Source organism: Lissotriton vulgaris, chromosome 1_1, assembly GCF_964263255.1.
Source record: "Lissotriton vulgaris chromosome 1_1, aLisVul1.2, whole genome shotgun sequence".
Lineage (NCBI taxonomy): Eukaryota > Metazoa > Chordata > Amphibia > Caudata > Salamandridae > Lissotriton > Lissotriton vulgaris.
Window position 1 is genome coordinate 1,403,831,064 of NC_141685.1, and position 21,432 is coordinate 1,403,852,495.

Here is a 21,432-nt window from a genome sequence, read left to right on the forward strand (position 1 = left end):
TTAGAAATGTTTGCCATAACTGCAGAATGCCCTGGTTTAATAAATGTATTAATTTATAAGCAACACTTTATTCTTGAATTTCAAGAACTTCCTATTTTCCAATATAAATGCTTGATTAAGATAGTTGTGCATTGTAGACAATAATTTTTGTTTGTATTAAAGGGAATGCATTACCCAACAGTGACTGTCTTTTAGTTCGTAGTTCTTTGTTCTCACAGTGAAACAAAAGTTATGTAGAAGAAAGACTTGTGCTCAAATGCCTATGGGAACTAAGGCTTATGTTTCCAGAATCTAACTACGCAAGAATGTTTGTAGCTAACTTTGTGATAACTTTTCAAGTCGCATGTATTTTTCGTGAGAACGGAGGAGCTGAACCTACTTAATGACAAGAGATGCCATTTTGTTGGTCTGCGGATGATAGAGCCTGATATAATGTCTGCAACATGCATTAGGGTCTTTCATATTAGGGCATGTTCAGGTAGATGCAATGCTGTTACTCCCGTCTGCCAGACTCTAGACAGTTGCAGCTACCACTGCTGCTGTTTCCCTATTATTGCCATTAGATTTTGACAGATTGCTACTGCCACTATATGCTGAGTATTTTGAATGTACTGAGATTCTGCAGAGTTTAAATAACTACTCTATGTGGGAATTTCTGTTTAAGCTTCGAGTTTTATGCTCCTCTGATCTCACTCTTTTCCTTTTGAATACAAACTTTTCATGGGTTCTATGTATCTAATACTCTGACCTTTGTAATAGGGATTTAGTCCTTTACAGAACGCACTTAAATGTATAACCTGACTTTTCAATCTAACTTTTTTTTTTTGATGAAATTTCTGCATACTTATTAGATTTATGGACTAATCAAAATGAAAACACAAAGGAACTTTAATAATCTCTTAGGCTCTGCCGCACGACTTGGACGCACAAACCTCACGAAGGACTGGTGGTGTCGTATACACCAATACGAACGTCCCACAGGCCAGCGGCCCGGAGATTTGGCCAAGGGGGGGGGGGGAGAACATCAGCCCAAACCAACAAACTGGACAAGTATGCGCTGGTCAGAGGCAATCCGGAGCGTCGGCAGCGGGCACAGCGGAACAAGCGGAGCTCTCCCTGACTTCTATAATGGCCGCTATCCAGACACTGGGCACCAACCTCGAGACTAAAATGGACAAGATCTCCATTGGAGGTAAACCTGTTACGCGCAGACCTGGGCAAGACCATGGAGAGGTCCAAAGCTAACGAGACGGATATCAAGAGGCTGCAGACCTCGGAAAAACGGCTCGAAGGTCGGATTAACGAGCTCGTCCACCAACACGCCAAATGGCCCTGCGGCTCGAGGATCAGGAAGGGAGGGCCCGAAGGAGCAACATCCGCGTGGTAGGTGTGCCGGAAGGGACGGAGGGGCAGAGTGTGGAGCTGTTTCTGGAAGATTTAATTCTTCACCATCTGAAGCCGAAGAGACTCTCCACGATCTTTACAATTGAACGAGCTCACCGCGCCCCAGTTCCTAAACCCAAGCCCGGGGCTCCGCCAAGCACGATAATTGCAAAAATATTGAATTACAGAGACCGCAATGCCATCCTCCAAGTCGCGAGACAACAGGGGGACCTCCACTACGAGGGAGCTACCATCCGGTTCTTTCCCGACTTTACACTGCAGGTCCAGCAGGAACGGCGCTCCTTCCTGGGAGTGAAGGCGGCGCTCCTTGACCGGGGCATCAAATATATGATGTTCTTCCCTGCGAAACTGAAGATTATTGAGGGGGGCAAATCCCGATTCTTCACCTCACCAGCAGCGGTACAGGAATGGCTCGACACGGCAGCACCGGAGACACAGGCGGGACAAGATCGCGAAAATTGGAGGGAGACCAGGGCCCCTTCCCCTGGATCTGTGGCGGGAAGGTCGGAAGGAGATGAGCGGAGCCAAAGATCGTGGCGTTCTAGGTCGACCAGCCCCCGCTGGGGCTCGAGCCGAGACACGGCTGCACGATGAGGACTCTGAAAGCGGACCCATATCTTGCCGAACTGTAATGTATAATTCATATATGTTGGGTATATGTTGTGTTACTGGGGTGGGAAGCGGACTCACCCGCCCAGTGATTCCGAGACTTTGTGGTTTATCCTAAAGTGCTTCACGGGAAAAAGGGACTCATAGTTTGGGGGCAGCTCAGGTACGGCGGTCGGAGTTGGGGCCGACCCATGTTCCCCCTAACCGAGTTTTCTCTGGGCGGGGGAGGGGGGGCAGGTTTCCTCTTTCCGGGATTGGGGTTAGGCGAAAGCCGCTCTGTTAATTGGGGCAGTGGGTAGTTCAAAACCTAGGGAGCAGGGTGGGGGGGTGGGGGGGGGGGTCCGGGGGGGGGGGGGGTGTACGAATAATGGGGCTGAGAGGGAAGGGAATACTGGGCTCATTGCAATGTTTATCGAGCTCTCTTTGTTCTGTTTTGGAATGTTGGGGAGGGAAGGGAGGAGGGGGGGGGGGCTAAGGGGTTTTTACGGTCATGCATAGCTACGTTGAATACAGTCAAGGGACACACCAGACTGCGCAAACAAGTTTTTTCGCACAGTAACGGATATGGCTAAGAGATGGGAGAAAAGTCTTAAGGTCCTTAGCTGGAATGTTAACGGGCTGGGCGACCGGCTCAAACGAACTATTGTCCTCCAATTCATTAAAACCCATCTCCCCGACGCAGTACTGCTGCAAGAAACCCACTTGATGGGTAACACGTGTCCCGCCCTCAATAGATGGGGATACACTCCGGTTTCACTTCTGGCTCCAGAGGCGTGGGAATCCTTCTGCGTCGTTCCCTGCCTCTCCTCATTGACCATTCGGAGACAGACCCGCAGGGCCGCTTTGCAGCATTGGTCGGGGAGGTGGGAGGGTCGCAGGTTAAATCTGCTCTCTTCCTATATCCCGCCTGGCCTTCAAACTCAATCCTACACAGACCTGGGTAAACTGCTACTCTCCCTCCCTGCCGGTCAGCTGATTATAGGGGGAGATTTCAACGCAGTGGTTTCAGGAACCTTAGACAGACACCCACCCAGAGAAATACCCAAGGGCAAAAATGGCTGGCTGACTTCTTGGAGGCCTTTGGGTTGACTGACGTGTGGCGCTTGACGCACCCCAATGACAGGCACTTCACCTTTTTCTCCGGCCCACACCACTCATTCTCCCGCCTGGACTACATACTAACACCACTTCCGCATGATACGGTCATACAAGACGCCACACACCTAGCTCGGGGTATCTCCGACCACTCACCAATATGGGCACACATCACGGTGGGGACTAGATGAGAAGGCTGTATACTACCAATAAATGCCTGGTATCTTAAGAATGAGGAGCTTAGGAAAACGCTGACCCTCTCCATAACTCGATACTTCGAACAAAATGTCGGGTCGGTGCGCTCCTCAGTAACACTTTGGGAGGCCTTTAAAACTGTACTTAGGGGAGAGGCCTTGTCGGCAATCGCCGGCCGCCGCAAAGAAAGGGAGACCCAGATTAATTCAGTTGAAACGGAATTAAGGGCACTGGAAGAGGCTGCATGCGCTGATCAGAGTCCAGAGACGCACCATCGACTGCACCTTAAAACTGTGGAATATAGGGAGCTAGTTTTGGAGGCGGCTAAAGTCATGGCTAGAGATAAGGCGGGTTGAATCTATGATCAAGGCGACAAAGCCGGCAAACTTATTGCGTGACTTGATAAAAAACAGTAGGCGAATAAAGTTGTACCTGAAATACAGACAGCCTCGGGGGCTGTTATCACAGAACCCCGTGAGATTGCTGCGGAATTTGCACGGCACTTTCAGCAGGTTTATAGTAGGGGGTCAGACCGCCCAAAAGAAGATTCTATTGCCCTATTGGCAGACATTAGAATGCCATGCCTGTCCTGCGTTGACCAGGACGCCCTTGAGGTTCCCCTCTGCATAGCGGAACTGGAGCGTGCTATCAAAGACCTTCGCCCAGGTAACCTTCACTTGCTTGCAGGAAACATATGACTTAGCGCAAACTGAATACTTTAGGTACATGCAAGTGTGAATGTAAATGTATTGGCATTTATATAGCGCACTACTTACCCGTAGGGTCCCAAGGCGCTTCGACCGCTGCGAAACCCTTCCTGGCTTCCCTGAGAGATGGTCCCTTAATGGGTATCTCCAGGGTGAGACCAGGCATCCCCGGCGGTCTGGTGGGGCCGTTAGTGAAGATGAGGCAAGCTAATGCCCAGAGTTGCCGAGTGTGATCGCTGATCAGAGTGGGCACCGAGGCGACAGAATTATAGAGTCCGCTGACCCTGGTCCAGAAACCTGCCGCGCCGGGAATCGAACCCTGGTCCCAGGCCGTCCTCTGCTCTCGGGTCTGCCGCCTCTAACCAGTGAGCCACACTACTTCACGCAAGTCAGACACTCCCTTCAGACTAACATACCGCCAGGGACCAAACCCCCACAAGCCTCTCCACTCGAGGACAGACTGCTGGATGGGCACATGCCAGAACACGCCATCTCCCTCACATATAAAAAACTGATAAACAACCCCCCGACGCACTCATCCCTCAAGGGGAGGTGGGAGGCGGATGGACTAGAGATCGATGAAGAGGAGTGGACAAGCGCACTGGCCTCCCCTAAGGAGGTGGCAATTTAGTCTAGACGTAGGCTCATTCAACTCAAAATACTTCAAAGGGTTTATCTCTCCTGCACTAGATTACAGTTAATGGGAAGAGGGGGCGAGGGGCTCTGCAGGAGGGGCTGCGGCGAAACGGGCTCTTTCTTTCATATACTATGGGATTGCCCAATGGTGCAAATGTCCTGGAGACGTGTGGTACACTGCATGCAAGGAGTGTGGGAAGTAGAGCTACTAACAGAGGCTAAGAGGTGCCTCCTGAACATTTGGGAGCCAACAGACCTCCCTGCGAAAGGGAAGCTCTGGGTTATGCTGGGGCAAGTGGTGGCGAAAAGGAATATTGCTCGATTATGGGGTGCACCAGCTCCACCAAACCTAACTGAATGGAAAAAAAAAGACATAGACTGGTGCATGCTGCAAGGAAAGACTGTATACCTGGCACGAGGATGCCCTAAAAAATGGGGGGAGGTATGGTCACGCTGGAACGTTTTCAGAGGTAACATATGGGAGCCTCCTCAGACCTGCTGTCCCGGAGTAGAGACTGTAGACTGAACCTGTTAATTTCTGATGGCCAGGCTGCCGACTGATGTAACTTACTGTTAATAGGTCTTTCTGGTGCTGTAAATGATTTGAACGTGCAAATGTACCAACCGTTTCTTTTTGTTTTTGCTTTTTGTATTCTGCAAATAAAAAGATCTTTAAAAAAATAATCTCTTAGAGATTAAAGGTTTTTTAAACTTATCTAAATCCTCATTAGTGACTGAATTTAAATGATTAATGCAATTTATGGTTAAGCGGTTTGATTTGTTCTTTGACTCATAATATGATAGTTAAATACAGTAGTGGCTGCTACTCAACGGGGGCGGTGGAGTGGGGGAATATTACAAAAAAAAAAAACTAACACATACCTCAATACTGCCTCTCCTCTGTCCTCTCTGCAGCTGGAACCAGGAAATAAAGCACACAGCCTCCCAGAATACCCTGACCAATTGCAACAAAAAAAAAAACTAACACATACCTCAATACTGCCTCTCCTCTGTCCTCTCTGCAGCTGGAACCAGGAAATAAAGCACACAGCCTCCCAGAATACCCTGACCAATTGCAACACTGCATTACAGCAGTGTTGTGATTGGTCTGAGACCTGTGCTTTGGCACTCGGACAGGGGCTGGCAGGCTGTGCATGTTCGCCACCCAGGTGGTAATGCAGCCTGGGTGGCGAACATGCAAAATGAGCATGATGGTTTGGGCGTCCCTAGACGGCTGGCCAAACCATCATGCATACTTAAATTGCTGCTACCACTCCTCCTCCTGTGACACGGGGAGCCCAGCCCCGCCCACCCCGCCGCTTTAACTGCAAGCTGAAAACAAAAAACTAAATGCTAATAACGGAAAGTTATCATTTAGTTTTTTGTATTCAGCTTGCAGTTAAAGCAGTGGGGCGGAGCTCCTCCGCATTAGCGGAGGAGCCGCCGCTGTTTAAAGACCCATCACGTAAGGAGAGAAAGTTCCAGCACAGGAGAAGGGCCTACCCTGTCAAGTTATAGCAAATTGGTAATAAACCCATGTTTAAGATTCAGATTGGGTGCCAGTCCATGCTATCGCTGATGATTTTAGCGGCCTAGATTACTTTTGCTTCTAGGATTGCCCATCAAGTATCTCAAAGCCATGCTCACTCCACTGACATTTGGTGACAGTCAGTGGCACAAAGTGAAGACATATCTTTGGAAATTTTTCTGAGGTTAGAAGTGGACTTATTTTAATGAATTAGAAACAGGATCTCCAAAACTATTCTCAATTTTACTAGACACCAATGTATATGCATTTGAAACAATGATTATATATATATATATATATATATATATATATATATATATATATATCTCCAAGTAGCTGATAGAGGCTTGGTCAGAATTGGTAGCAACCTTCAGAAAATAGGATGTGCCACCATTTTGAAGTTTGTGGCTTGCTTTTGTTTGATTTACTACACTGCAACCACAAGGTGTAAGTTCTTCAAACAGTTTACTACTTTCTATAAACATTTTCTGAACATTATTGGCCAGTATATCAGGTGGTCGCTAATAGCCAAGTGTACACCAAGTTGTCTCAATGATATGCTCAGTCGCGTCAATGAATAACGGACTTTTAAAAGATACTTGGTCTGTGAATACAAGTCAGTCTGCAAGCTAAAAATCTACTCTTGAAACCTCGTAGATTTCGGAAAGCGAAAACTTACAAACGCTCCTTCTCTGGAATGGCACCCAGGATCTGGAATGCGCTCCCTCCTGAAACAAGGCTAATCACCTCCACTGCACTCTTCAAGAAAGAGGTGAAAACAATGCTTCTGGCCAAGATCTCCTGATCGCTACAGATGTTGGGTCAGAGACTCTGCATTGCTTGTACCGCTGCTCTGCCTTTCCCCTGGCACTATACTTGACTTGTTGTGGGCACTATTACGCTACTCTCTTATTACCGACCAAGATATGATACACGTTGGTTTACTGATCCACCTGTACGCCAGTGTAGTCGGACCAATGACCTGTGCTGCTCTATACTACTCCCTTACCTTATCATATATGGATTGGTTTTATGTTTGTTTTTATCATCCATGTTATTACCATGTTATTTACCATGTTATTACCATGTTACCATGTTATTTACCTGATCATATATGGATTGGTTTTATGTTTGTTTTTATTATCCATGTTATTACCATGTCACTGATTATTATATTGTTCCCATTATCTCTGTTTACTCCTTTTGCCCCCCCCTGTCTTTGTGAAGCGCTCTGATATCTGTAACCCGTTAAGCGCGCCGAAAATTCCGCCCCAGTGCGGACGTTCGATTGCGCTAACGGGAATGGAACGTTCAGCGGACGTGCGCAGCACTAGCGAGGTAGTGCACGCGACGACCGCTGAACGTTCCCCGCACTTAAGGGGGTAAGGATCCTGTTCGCGCTATATAAAACTTTGAATAATAATAATAATAATAAGCAATACTTTAGAAGGTTTGTCTTCCATGCAAGATTAGGTTTCGGAGCATCGTCTACAGGAATGGTGGCACCCAGGAATAGGATTTGATTTATGTTGCAATACAAAAACAAAATAAGTTGCAAAATAAGTTGCAGGTTGATAAACAATGAGCAAAGTTGTGTTTACCTCTTGGGAAGACACTCCTCGGTAGCCAAAGTCATGCAATTTGTACTCCAATCCGTCTAAAGTGCCAGAGGTCTCCATCAAATACTTTGCCAAAATCCTCTTCTGCTCCCTGGAGTTGGTGGCCACCGTGATAGGATACCAGGTTTGAACGAGTATCGTCTGCATGGTGATACAACAAGAAGCATTAAGTGCTCAGTCTCAGGGCCGTGTAGCTAGCACATTAGTAATAACTCATTGATCTAAACTGCCTAAAAAAGCACATTTAATTTTAAAGAGCCATGGAAGGAAGGAGACAAACATGTCAACCAACCTCAACCCAGTTTGTAAGCCAGAAACATTCAGGATCTGTGTTTTCCACTGTGAAGAGAACGTTTCCTCTGGGAATGACGCTGCCCTCAGGAACCGCTTTCACTTCCACAGGAAGATGACCATCGTACTTCTAAAAGAAAGAAAAAAAGAAAAAGGACATTTAGTTAAACAAAACTAGTGATGCTGCATTAAGGGGCCCCAATGATTTTCAGCATACTTCCATATCAAGAGTGAAGTTCAATATGGTGGAAAAAAAGTGACAAAAACCATGCCAGAAAAAAATTCAATTAGTGGTTAAAAAAATGCTCCTATGCAAATGTTCCGAGTACATTTTCTTTGCACACATATACAACTGCACCAAGTGCCCTCTGTGTAGAGGGAAGGGCAATTCGGTCAGTGAATCCGATTTTCAAGGCTGAAATTCCATGAAAAATAAACATCAGGGGCACCCACTTGTTGTTTTACTATTCAATGGCTACCTTGAGCCACGTGGATGAAGAGTAGGCCTTTATGAAACTTGAATCATACTGGTGAAGTTCAAGATTTTTGCTTTATAAAGAATTTGTGGCGGTTAATACAATTTTGCATTGTACCATTTCACATAACACGTTTTATTATTACGTTAAAACACAAGACTGTGTACCAAAAACAAAAAAAGAGTGGATTGTATTCTTACCACATACTTAGCAATGGAAATGTGACCATGTGCGCCCATGGCTTGAAGTACTGTTGGTGTACAGGACCTGAGCTGAATTTGTCCCTGGCCTCCACTAAGTCATGACTCCCCTAGGTTACGGGGAGGACCAGCAGACACTGCTCTCTGGCATCAATCTGTGAATAAGGGTTGTACACAGATTTGTGACGGCTAAACCTCAGTCCTCAACCCACATGTCCAAATTTTACCAAGGGCTTGAGTCATATTTACAAATCAGTTACTGTACACATACTACATTAAAAGTGAATTTCAATTGCAAAACCGACTTTTTGAATTGATGTAGAAGAAAAACATAGTGAAAGATGCTATATATGTATTTGTTCTGATAAAGCAGTCAAAAAGTACAGGATGAGGGAAGTTGGATAAATTATTTAACCTAGGACAGTTAACTGCATGACAGACATGTAATATGTTTTTGGGAAGGAGGGGTGGAATAGGGAAGTTGAGACAAATGTACCTTCTCCTTTAAATTTAGAAAAGTGGAATATGACAAACAATTATTTCTAAAGAAATTCAGAGTTAAGGGTATGACCTTCCTGAAAGTCAACGTATTATATGCAAGGCAAATATTATTGCGACAATTGGCAACACTATCATTATCAGTAGTGACTCCTGCTCATTAGGTGCAGAACCCTAAAAAGTCTGAATGTATAAACTGGTCTTCAATTGTATTTTAGGATTTTGAGAGAAGAAAGAAAAGAAAGTTAGTTACCCCAGTAAGCATCTGCTCACAGAATGTTGCTGAAGATACACATGATCTGCCATTTAGTGTTGGGCTCAGATGGTTGCAAGTTGTTTTTCTTTGAAGAAGTCTAGCGAGTCACAAGGTGCAGTGACTCCTCCCTTAGTTGGCAGTGAACATGGTCAATGTTAAATATTTTTTACGCATCAGGTACGGACGTGTACCAATGAGGCTCCAAGGTCGGCGCTTGTAGGGCTTTCCTCCAGGCCCATTCAGTCACCTTTCGACTCTGGGAGCACCAGAACAATTGCCACTCCATGCTAGTTTAGTTTTCTTAAGAATGGCGTTCAGCAGACACCTGCCTTCTTAGATGCTTCATCGTCGAGGCCTCAAGTCCTCTTCTGAGCTTTGTGCCCATTGCCTCAAAGACATCTCACCAAGAATGTGTAAACAGTGATGAAAAGGTTGCCTTCCGATACTGCCCCCTGTGCCAGTCCAAATTTCCAAGGACAGACAACCAACGGGTCTGAAATTTCTGCCTCTCCCCAGACCACGACGACACCTCACCTTCCGGTCCAAGATGACCCTTTGGTACAAATGTGAGCGAACGTGGGTACGGAGAATACAGCGGCAGAAGTCTGACAACAACCGGACATCTTCGGGGAACATGGCATTGAGGCAGAAGAAGAAGTCGACCCTTTGGGGTACAGCTCATCTAGTTAGCTCCCATCCCAGTGGCACCTTTTTAATTTAAAAAAGTAATGCCCGTTAGGTCCTGCTTTCCTAAAGTAAATTCATTTTACTGTTTACTTTAATGAGCCATACATTTTTTGAGCACGCAGCAATGAGCCTTTCCTCTGCCTATACGTTTTTTTTATTACTAGCCATTGGCTGACATTTTTTTGGCTTGTGAGCATGCCTGGAAGTGGCTTCTTGCAGACACGTTTCGGCCCACCACCTCAAGTCCAGATCACCTCAGCCATACAAAAGCTTGCAGCAGTATACCAACGCTAAAAGCTCCTCCGTGAAAGGTCCGTTTGTGCACTGTCCCACGAGAGCTGAGCCAGAGTATACCACCAAATGATTTACGCAAAAAGAACAATTGATGGACAGAATGCAGAACAAGGTCATACATTCACCCCAGTACAGAGATCTGTGCCTAAATACATCATTTTTTGCTCACCATGCCAGGCCAGGGAGGACCTGGCTTAGCAGTTTGGGCTTGACTGTTCCCACAAGGAACAGGGTCAGGACTGATTTGCATATGGCTGGGTTTAAACTGGGGGTAAGCAAAAGAATGATGGATTTAACCCAGATCCTAGCAACTGGGGGTGAATGTCTGCATTGCTCAGCATTCCGTAAATCAATTGTTTCTTTTGCATATGTCGCTCTAAGTGGGAAGGGTATGCCCAGATGTGGGTCCCGTGCTCACTACACCACTGGATTCAAGCTAGCCTGGCTGATGAAGGGTGATGCCCTGAAACCGGGCCCAGGATGCTGGTTTCCGGTCCAGGGAGGACCTAGCTTAGCCGTTGGGCCTGGACTGTTCCCACAAGGAACAGGGTCAAGACTGATTTGCATATGACTATGTCTAAACTAGGGCGGTGTGGTGAGCAAAATAATGATGGATTAAACCCAGATCCTTGTGACTGGGGGGGAATGCTTGCATTGTCCAGCATTCCGTTCAATTGTTTCTTTTGCACCAAATGATTTACAGCATGGGGTCCGGCATTTTGAACACTCCATGTTTGCCGGTGCCATAAGCCGACACACAATGGAGTATGGCACTAAGACTTTTGTGCCTCAAATACCACATCATATGTATGGACAGGTATAATATTACACAACTCTATTCATCTCACATTTCATTCTCACTTGTGTCCTCTCAGTTCACAAATCAATGCCCTAGGTGCCTGCTTAGATCCCACTTCCTATCTCAGCAGAATCGATAAACAGAAGAAACACATGTAAATGCATACCACTGCACTATAAGGTGGGCATCCCACCATTTAACTCCCATGGATGTACTTTCATTTCCTGCATACTCTGATGGGCAAAGCACGCAAGCCTCTCAAAACTTCCTGAACTTGTTACCAACCAATTAGGATGGTAAGGAGAACTCTTGCTACAGAGGTCACCATCAGAATGATCAGCTACATTGTACTGGAAGATGGAGACCAACAATAAGGGAGTTGATTTCTTAATGATAGCATGTTTCAAAGTTTTCTACAATACTCAAAGGAGCGTATGACACCAATCATGTTTATTTTCACACAAGTGAGGTTCTTTTGAACAACATGTATCCTTAAGATTTTGCATTGAAAGTAGGCCTCATAGGAATTCCAATTATGCTGGAGTAATCAGAGTAATTTTGGTAATTGTGTTTTACTCTTGGACACATAATTACAGATATACGCAATTACTCCTGCTCGCATAAACTGGGGTTGTGGGAAAAATCATACTGCAAGAGCACATTTAGTGAGAGCGAGTGCCCACGCTCGCTAATCAGGTTATGCTGCATTGAGTGCCCTTTCTTATCGCAAAAATGCATCCTTGCGTTCAGTTTGGACACAAGGGAGCATTTTGTACTAGGAAAATAACGCAAAATGCCAGGAGTAAGTTGGGGAAAACTTCCTACCCCAAGAGCACATTAGCGCAAAAATGCATCCTCATGTCCATTTTGGATGCAAGCTGTCATTTTTGCGCTAAACGCAGAATTTCTCTAGTAATGCCACGTAATGTTGAGGAATTCTTGAGTAATTCCACGTGAGAACGCTACATAGGATTGTGATAATTACGCCCATTCCCAAATAAAAGGTATTTTAATGCACGAATACTGGGACTCAATTTTGCTTTTATTACATGGTTTGATTTGCATAGTCTGAATCCTTGCTAGGCCCTCTTAGGAAAAATTGTATTTTGCTTCGTCAACTGTAATTTTGTATGTTATATATATATATTTGTGACTGCATGCCTGATGGAAAGATTAAGTTCAGTGCAGGAGGCATCAGCTGGCTATGGTGGCAAGCCAGTGATAACAGCCAGGGCCTGACTGGTGCACTAAGAAAAAAATAAAAGTTTACTTTAATGTTTCAAAAGAGGATACTACAGCTCTCCAGGTAATGCTACCAGGTAATTTTATTGCCACTCATTTCATATACAGTGCTCTGCATCCCACGCGGGCACTTCCTCTTATACAAGCAAACATTATGGAATGCTGTTGTCCATAGTGTATCACTGTTGTTCCATTCCAAGATGGCCAATGCATAGGGCTCCATTAGGATGTCGGGCGGATCGCCACCGCCATGGTGTCGGTGGCGATCCGCCCGACAGAAATGCCCGCCCGCCACCCTTACCCCCCCCCCCCGCCACATTACAATGGTGGGGGGGAACACAACGGAGGGAAACACCGCCCACCACTTTTCCGCCCCGATCGCCTTGCGGCCGGGGCGGAAAAGGAATAATATGGTGGCGGTGTCTAATAGGACACCGCCAGACATATTATGATGGTTGGTTTGCAGTGCCTTTCCGCTGCGGCGATGCCGCCACGGAAAGGCATGCTGTCTTGACTCTGGGGGCCCCCTGAGGGCCCCCAGAGTGAAGTACAGGTGGGGGGTGCACGTGGGGGGGTACCTGTGGTACCCCCCTTCATTGTCATTTGCAAAGCGGCAGGCACCGCGCGGTGCCAGCCGCTTTGCACATGACAATGTTAAATTGCATTTTCAGCATTGTGGCGGGCGGTGCAGAGAGCACCGCCCGCCACAATGCTGAAAATACAGGATGTGCCCGCCACTGTGGCGGGCACATCCTAATGGCACCCCCGGGACCCCCGCCCTTATGGCGGGCGGTCCAGATTTATGATGGGATGACGGGCGGGCAAAGTCCGCCCGTCATCCTAATGGAGCCCTAAGTGCCTTGCCACTTGAGGTTTTGAAGCAAGATAGTGTAAATGTCAATAACACTGAGTTTACAGTTCTTGGGTACCTCTTTGCTGACAGTAAAGACACAGGAACTTTTAACATGTTTTTGTGTAGGTCTTAACTATGGCATTAGCGAAGTAAGCAGTTTTTTGCACTATTACTGAATCTGCACTTCTGACGTGATGGTTACATGAAGTCTTGTAAAATGTGTAAGATTTTTTACATAGTCTGATCTGTAAGAGAAAAATAGGTCCTGGGGTCATACTGAATGAACAATTTAACACTGCTGATATAAAACTTTACAAAATTAGGATCTGAAAGGGTCTTACGTGGCCAATTGCTTGACGGAGATTAAAAACAGGTCAGCAATTGGAATTAACCAGTTTGCACAAAAGGGCTGCAGTGGTTGAATTAGAAAAGTCTGCTGTAAGAATGGATCGTAGGCAAGGGGCACTTCATGCGATACGAGAGGTTAGAGACGCAATTTGCCAGTTTAACCAATAGTGAACTATCCTGGCTTATTACTGATGCATTACTCGATTTACTAGATGATTTAATGAACATAGTTTGTGAATCCCTAGCTGTAATTGGGTCAAATGGCCTGGATGTACGAAAAGTCAGGTCCCAAAAGGTGGTCTTTAATTTTGCGATGTGACCTTTATACTTAGAGGTCACATCACAAAATCTCTAGTCACAGTAGGCCGTAAAACAACCCGCCAAATCAAATTATGCAAGTCGCTATCTGTCTGCCCCTGGGATTTGCTAAAAACACGGATGGTGGCCTGCAAAGACCAGAATACCACCATTAGTGTTTGCATTCCTAAAAGGAAAACTTGTTATTTTGAAGCAGCCCATGGTCTGGCTTTAAAATAAATAAATAAAAGTTTCCCTTTTGGGAAAATGTCAGGGGTAGCAAACAGTGATCGGTTGACCCAATATTATCTCCCAGCGCCTCCCCCTTCACTTCTTTTCAATGGAAACACAGATATTTAGAAGTCACAGCACAGTATCGCAGCCCAATCAGGTTTCTACCATTTAGATTTGTGTGAAACAGGCCTCCAACAAAACATATCCCACAGTAAAAATATATTTTGTACAAGTCTATAATGGATACCCATTATATACACTCGAGTAGTTCTCAATTTATGAGAATAGTATGGAGTGATTGTTATCTACTGTATAACAGACTGCATACAAAAATCAGACCTGACAAACATACTAAAAAGATCCACTGCCGAAATATTGACCATATTGCCTACAAGTTTTGAACATTTTTCAATTTCTAAAACCAGCCAAACTCACTTTATTGCCGGCTGCGGGTCTGGGTTAATTTACTATTCCAACGTGTCAGAGCAGGGGGTCTCCAACCTTTTCACTTGCAAGAGCTACTTATGTTCAATGAAAGTCAGCCCGAGCATTTATTATTAGCGTTGGACACATCAGACAAGATTACATTATAGGCCACTCCTGCAAGATTACCAGCCCGGATTACCATACTGCAGTATTACCGGAAGTAATGTACAAAAGCCTTAGCCAATTTGGAATGCCTCCACAACAGTAATACATAATCGCCACAGCTACAATTCCTCTTGGCACCAAGGTAATATTAGGAATAAGTCTTCGAATGTTGCATGATTTATTATTCAATTATAGACATTAAAAAGATTGTTGAAATTAGGTGTTCTGAACATACACACAGATCAAACTCACACTTACATTTTGGTATACCTATATTAATTTAATCAAACAGAAGCTTCTATTTTTTTAGGCTGAGCTACACACAGGGGGAGTTACTCATAGGTAGCTGAAGAGCTACCAGTAGCTCACAAGCTACTCGTTGGAGAAGTCTGTGTTAGAGTAATTAAGTACTCCGCTTTGCATATTTAAGTTTTGGTGTCAACATTTTTGTATCTACGTTTTGACATGCTGCTTAAATATTGATCCACCTTCAAAGTTATTAAAAGTGTGCATACATTGTTCTATGCAATGTGTAGACATTTACAACTTCTGTTTTAAAATCAGAACAAGTCAGTCATAAAGTGATCACGCAGAAGGAGGTCTCTTTTAGCTTATCCACACCGCGTTGTACATTGGGAAAAGTAGCAGCTGATTGGTCACTTGTTGATCTCGTTTCAGGCGCTTTGTAATCAACATATTGGGTAAGAACTAAAAAGCACAATCCTCATTTACCATTCTCTTGTGCAGCAGGGAGCTTTACAGGTTGCGGGGAGAGACAGAACCTATATCTAGTAGCTCTCTGAAACTTGGGTGTGATACAGCTACTTGCAGATGATTCAATCATGGACCATCCTGAAGTGCTGCTGGTACACTTTCCTCAGAGGAAAAATATTTATTAGGTGTGCCAGATATCTGAAGCTCTGCCGTCTGATATTTTTTGTGAAACAAACTCACATATTATTGGGTCACCCCAGAACTAACATTGAAAAGATCCTGAATTAGAAGGATTGTGTCTCCATCCCAAGAGCTGTCAAGGAGCATGGGGGGTTCATTTTATGAGAATCATTAGTGTTATCTTGACTTCCCAAGTGCGGGTCTGTGCGCTCATGGGCACTTCGGTCCTATAAAGAAAGCTTGGAGGACTAATAACATCATAACGTTCCAAGGTACTCTGCTAAAGTTATAACTGAGATAGTATTTCCCCCACTCACGCTGATACAGCAATGACATTTGTTGAGCAACAGAAGTGTGCAAGAGGCCTACTTCCCGTGTCCCTGGTTTGCTCAACTCTTTTCAGTGAAGCAACTGCCTGGTTCCTAATTTTGATGTCCGCTGGATGCGGTTCTTTGTTTTTCATTCTTGGGTGCAGGAATACAGATTTTTGAACCTATCGGTGTTGCTGGCATGTTGGAAGATACAGGCTGCCTATAAAGAGACATGTGAGAACTTTGAACAGCTAGTTCCATAGGAGAATGCAAGTATGGCGCCCTAAAGTGCCCAACAGGGGGCGGCTGTGATGGCTACAAATTCGCCCCGTTAGGGCTTAGGCCATCCTTTCTCACCGATCCAGGTGGGAACGTCTGCACCTCCGGGTGATACCAAGGGGTGATAGCAGAATGAGGAGGAGAGAAGGAGAGGAGACTGGCTCGTGGCCCAGACCTCGAGAGGGATTGGAGGGTGTTGCATCACCTGCTCTACGAGACTGCCTCAGCTGTCTGCTACACATCACAGCAGGAAGGTCATCGCTGCTTAGTGACACCTGATGCACATCTTCTTTATTCTGTCCATATTACCCCTAGGAGATTATTTACGTGACTTGCGGTCATGTTATTTTCGAAGAACACCACAGCACTTTAAACGACAGTGGACAAGTGAATGTTTGTTCACAAATACAAAACTATTTTGCTGATGTGTAAACAATATCTGGACATGTCCTTGGACAAAAAGTTTCCAAAGGGTTGTACTTGAGCATGGCTGACATACTGCATTTCTTTCCCCGTCGGCTCCTGTGGGTTTCCTTTAAGACGTTCATTCTCGGGGCGCTTTTAATCCCGTACACATCCTTTGTACAGGGTTTCAGCTAAAAGGTGTTGAGATTAGAGGATGTGGGCTCGGGTGTGATATCTGGTGCTCTTGAGGTGGATAAGGAAAAAGCTACTTGCCTGAACCATCAGTTTGAAGCTTGTTTAGCTACAAATTCAGGATCTGTGCACACTCCTGACATCTAGTGTTGGGTTTGGAAAGTTGCTTTCTTATTTTTAAAAAAAAGAAAGGTGGGCATCGAATTGACTCGTGATTAGTGACCACCTCACTCCAGGTAATTACAGATACCGACTCCAACTCTGAATTTTTCACCTATTCATCGTTTTCAGGTGCATTAGTCTGCTAAATGCAATGGAAGCCAAGCAAGACTACAACACCCAGAATGTATGTGTGATCACATGAAAGTTCAGGATATTTAAAGAGTGTTATTAAAGACCCTGAAGGAGGTGATCACATTATCTGTGTAAACTTCCATGAAACACAAAATGCACAAGGGCACAGAATCCAACTCGGATTGTGCCTCCCTTCCCCAAGGGTAGAGGTACATGTGGACAAGCGAGGCATTCCATGATCTATATACTTGGAAAGAAACAACTTGGTACTAAGGAAGTGAAAAGATAGAGTCAGTGAAAAAGCCTCCTGTCTGCTATCACCCAGGGAGGTATGTAGGGCACAGGCTGCAAACAGGCTGCTAAAGGGAAGTAGCTTTGCCGTTTCCAGCCTGTCCTGCTGTAGATCACATCACGCTCATAGACTGAAAAGCAGTACCCACATCCCTAAAGCCGTGGCCTGCAAGCAAAAGCAGAAGAATTCTGGAACAAGGTTTTTAAGAACTGTCAGCCTGACTTGTGCCTCTAAGCAAGGCTAGACAGTAGTGCTTGGTAATTGTGTGGCTAGCTGTCTCAGTAGCAGCACCACTTGTCTGCTAATGGAATATTACCCAGGAAGGGCATTGTGGTTCTTTTTGTACAAGTTGAATGTATCCTAGGCACAGCAAGAAATGTATGTTTAGCTTAAGCATAATAAAGCAAGAATACGTTATTTGGATTTCTTGATGAGCTAAGCACTGTCTATGCCACAATTTATGGGCCCTGTGAATTTCCAAAGCGAGTAGTGCTTTTACGCGAACTGTCGCTCAGAGACAAAAAATAAAAAAAGTCTTTTAAAAAAAAAGAAAAAGGCTGAATCAATGGCTTCTAGTAGTGAAGTAAGACCCTGTTTTTTGTGTACTGGTTTATTAGGTTCTTCAATTGAATTTCATTTTCTATCCACTCAGCAATGCACAATAATAGAGTAACTTGAAGGGCAATCCCCCATAGTTTTAGTAAGAACCATAGTATGACCCCAGGAAGGGACTGGTGCAATCTAGATGGGAGTACTCTTAAGACTTGGCACGAAGGCCTTAGTGACATAAATTCTTAAGTTAGACCTGACGTTCTCCATTGAATTAAAAAAAAAAAACACTACGACTGCATTTTGAAGGTGTATTAAGCAGCAGGCAATATGCAAGATGCATCTGGTGACGACATAAGTTGAAAAACGGAAGTGCATCAGAAGGATTCCAAATATGACCAATTAGCCTCTATCACCAATTACGAACCCCACAATGATAAAATATATAAGATCTTAAAGAAACATTGGCTCTTACGTCTAGAGTTTACTAGTATTAGGAATGAGATTTCCCCAAAACCAAAAGTAAGATAATTGTATGTGGCTCCTGTCCAGAGACCTACCTAGGAAGTTGGTTACCTTCTAAACCACTGATAGACAATGCAATTCAACACTTCATAAACGCCCAATTTGCTGTTTAAGTGGTTGGCTGTGATCGTAATTTTATTTATGTTGTTAGCATACTTCATGCTTTGAAGTTTCAGATCAAAGAACATGCCAAGGCATTGAAAAATGGGGACACCCATTATCCCAGGACTCTTCATTACATGGAAAAACAGAGACAATCCAAATGTTTGGCATAATAGGATAGAATATATATTATTTAACACATGGAGTGGTGATAGGGTATTATGTTTAAGACAAACTGAATCAAACTGGATAAGAAATTCATGCATGTAGAAATACCAACAGTCAACTCTCAGCTCTGCTTTTTTGCACAGGCCAATGAGCCACTGTTTTTTTTCATATGAGAGAAAAGAAAGAAAGAATATACATATATATCTCCTATGAGCTAACGATATTTTTCTTTAGATTAGCTATCTCCAGGTTGACTTGGTCTACCCTTTGATATTTGCAAATTTAGCATACACTTAGTGATGTGAATTAAGTGGAAAGAAATCTGAGCTTAAGTCTCTTGCACCTGCTACCGAACTTGGGTTGGATGAGCCCCCATTACATTGGTGCCAATGCCCATAAGGTAAGTAGGCGCGACAGCTACTGCTTGAGCAATTATTAAATATGAAGAAAACTATGTGACCACAATGGCAGAGTTTGAAGCAACCATTGCTGTGTGGATAACAATACCGTAGTCTATGTAGGCTGCATTTCTCTCACCAAGCAAGCTGTTCTACATGTCTTAGAGTTTTCCAGTTATTATTTCTAGCTGGTATTTTTTACAGCATAAGTCTGCTATTACATGTCTAATAGGACATTAATTCCCTAGAGGGAGTTAGGAGTGTCTGCTGGCACCTGAAGGAAATGGGCTTAATAGTACCTAAATTTGCTCCAGATCTACCTAATATTGGAAATGAAAGGACAATCTCCTATCCTTTGCTTTGGACAGATCTAGCATACATAGGACTTCAACACAAACATTCAGCCTACTGGAGATAACTTTAAAAAGTTTGGTCAAAACATTTTCAGTGCAGGGGATAACAGCAGTGCTGGGGATAACAGCAGTTTGGGAATTGTATATTATTGGGTTTTCCTGCTGTTTGACCGGCTGGAGTGAAAAAGCCTTGTTCTCTTAGTTGACATTTTATTATCTATTATGAGAATAATCATTAAGAGAACTACACTTTGCAAGACACCAGATTGGTCCAAACTGGTGTGGTAGGACTTTGACCTCTAACAACCTGAAAGGTTTGGTGTGAATTGTGTATGCTATTTTGTGGAGCTTTAAAAACCTACTAGCATTTTTGGAAGGTGCAGGGACAGCATGCACTGACTGATGCTCCGTGGGCTAATATTTGTTTACAGACCAAAAAGGGGTCTCTAAATCATGCTTCTACTGCATTCAATTTTCTTCATCGGGCCCATCTCACTTCAGTTAAATTCCATGAGACAGATCCTGCCCTAGATGTAGTATGAGTGGGTCAGGGCTCCTGAACTTGACCGGATTGTCTCTCTGATACATAAATATTGCAAAAGTATTTGCACGGGGTTAACTAAAAATGATCACTGAATACTTCGGTATGATTCCTGAGGCTTGGCTTCTGGGAATATTGGCGGTGCAGCCATACCTCATTAGGCGAGTTATCTGCTACGGTGCAACTACAGCTAAGAAGAAGAGCTACATGCTCTGATTGTTACAGTGCAAGGTCTATCTGAATGAGCTTGAGAAAAAAAATTGTACGGTGAATGCTCCGGCTGTTGGGCCTAAAAGTAAAGGTTCACATCACTCTACATATTTTCCTTAAGACTGGTGACGATGTTAACACTATTCTAGAGTTAGTTTTCCGGCAGTGCTTAGGGGGAGGCAGTATGGACGTGGCTTCCTGCTGCCGGCCCCTCTGACTCTGCCTCCAACCTCGGCCACACTTGCTCTTTCCCGTCCGCCCGACAGTGAACCAATCTACCCCGAGTGACACCCTCTGACAGTTCCCTTCTCCCACACGATAAACGAGTGCCCCGGCAGCTAACAGTACTGCTTCCATACCGACCTGGGAAGTGGGATAAATGAAGCAGAGCAGTATGGAGATAGTAACATCTCTGGGGCAGAAAACATGCGGCTTTTACTTACTGAAATGTTGAGGATGGATCCATTTTGTGGCTCGGTTCCTCCTGGGATGAGCAGAGGCCAGTGATCACGGCTGGGAGTGGGGCAGTTCACTGGTCCCTAATTTGTAATCCAGCGGTCTACTATTCACTGCTGCACTGAGACTTCGCTACTGTTTCCTGCAGCGCTAATCGTGCTTACTGCCCTTCACCTAGCAGAACTGTGCATGCTCTAATGTGAAAGTCCGAAACAGACATCGGATTGCTCCCTCCCCAGCCTCGTCAACTCAGGTGCACTGCCATTAAACAACTCACTGCTTTGGGCCCTCCAGTCTTCAGCTCACCCCACACGCAGGGGGTTGCTGGACTTTTGCAATCCCCAGCCAACGTTACCCTGTGTGAAGCTGCCCTATCAGCTTGCTTTTAAGTGGGGTTTCTGCCAAGGTGAAATTTTGGTACATCCCTCTTGTAGCAGCACAGAGGTTTCCACTGTGACAGAGACAATTTGTGTGTGTGTGTGTGTGTGTGTGTGTGGGGGGTGGGGGGGTCGAAGTAAAACAGAAAGGCTGCAGGGTACACACTTGTTGACCCAGGCAGACAGCAGCAACTGCTGAGGCGGTCCCTCCACCCATCCTCCCCAAA

At 44.8% G+C, this 21,432-nt stretch overlaps 1 protein-coding gene across 1 annotated transcript in view; it reads right to left on the reverse strand.

The window, feature by feature from the left end:
• NAMPT (nicotinamide phosphoribosyltransferase) overlaps positions 1-21,432 on the reverse strand; it is a 278,571-nt gene that overhangs the window by 101,199 nt on the left and 155,940 nt on the right. The window contains exons 4-5 of the mRNA XM_086967106.1: positions 8,086-8,214; positions 7,776-7,934 (exon numbers count right to left, since the gene is read on the reverse strand). Coding sequence (XP_086823232.1) covers positions 7,776-7,934; positions 8,086-8,214 — 288 coding nt within the window. The remainder of the gene's footprint in view (positions 1-7,775; positions 7,935-8,085; positions 8,215-21,432) is intronic.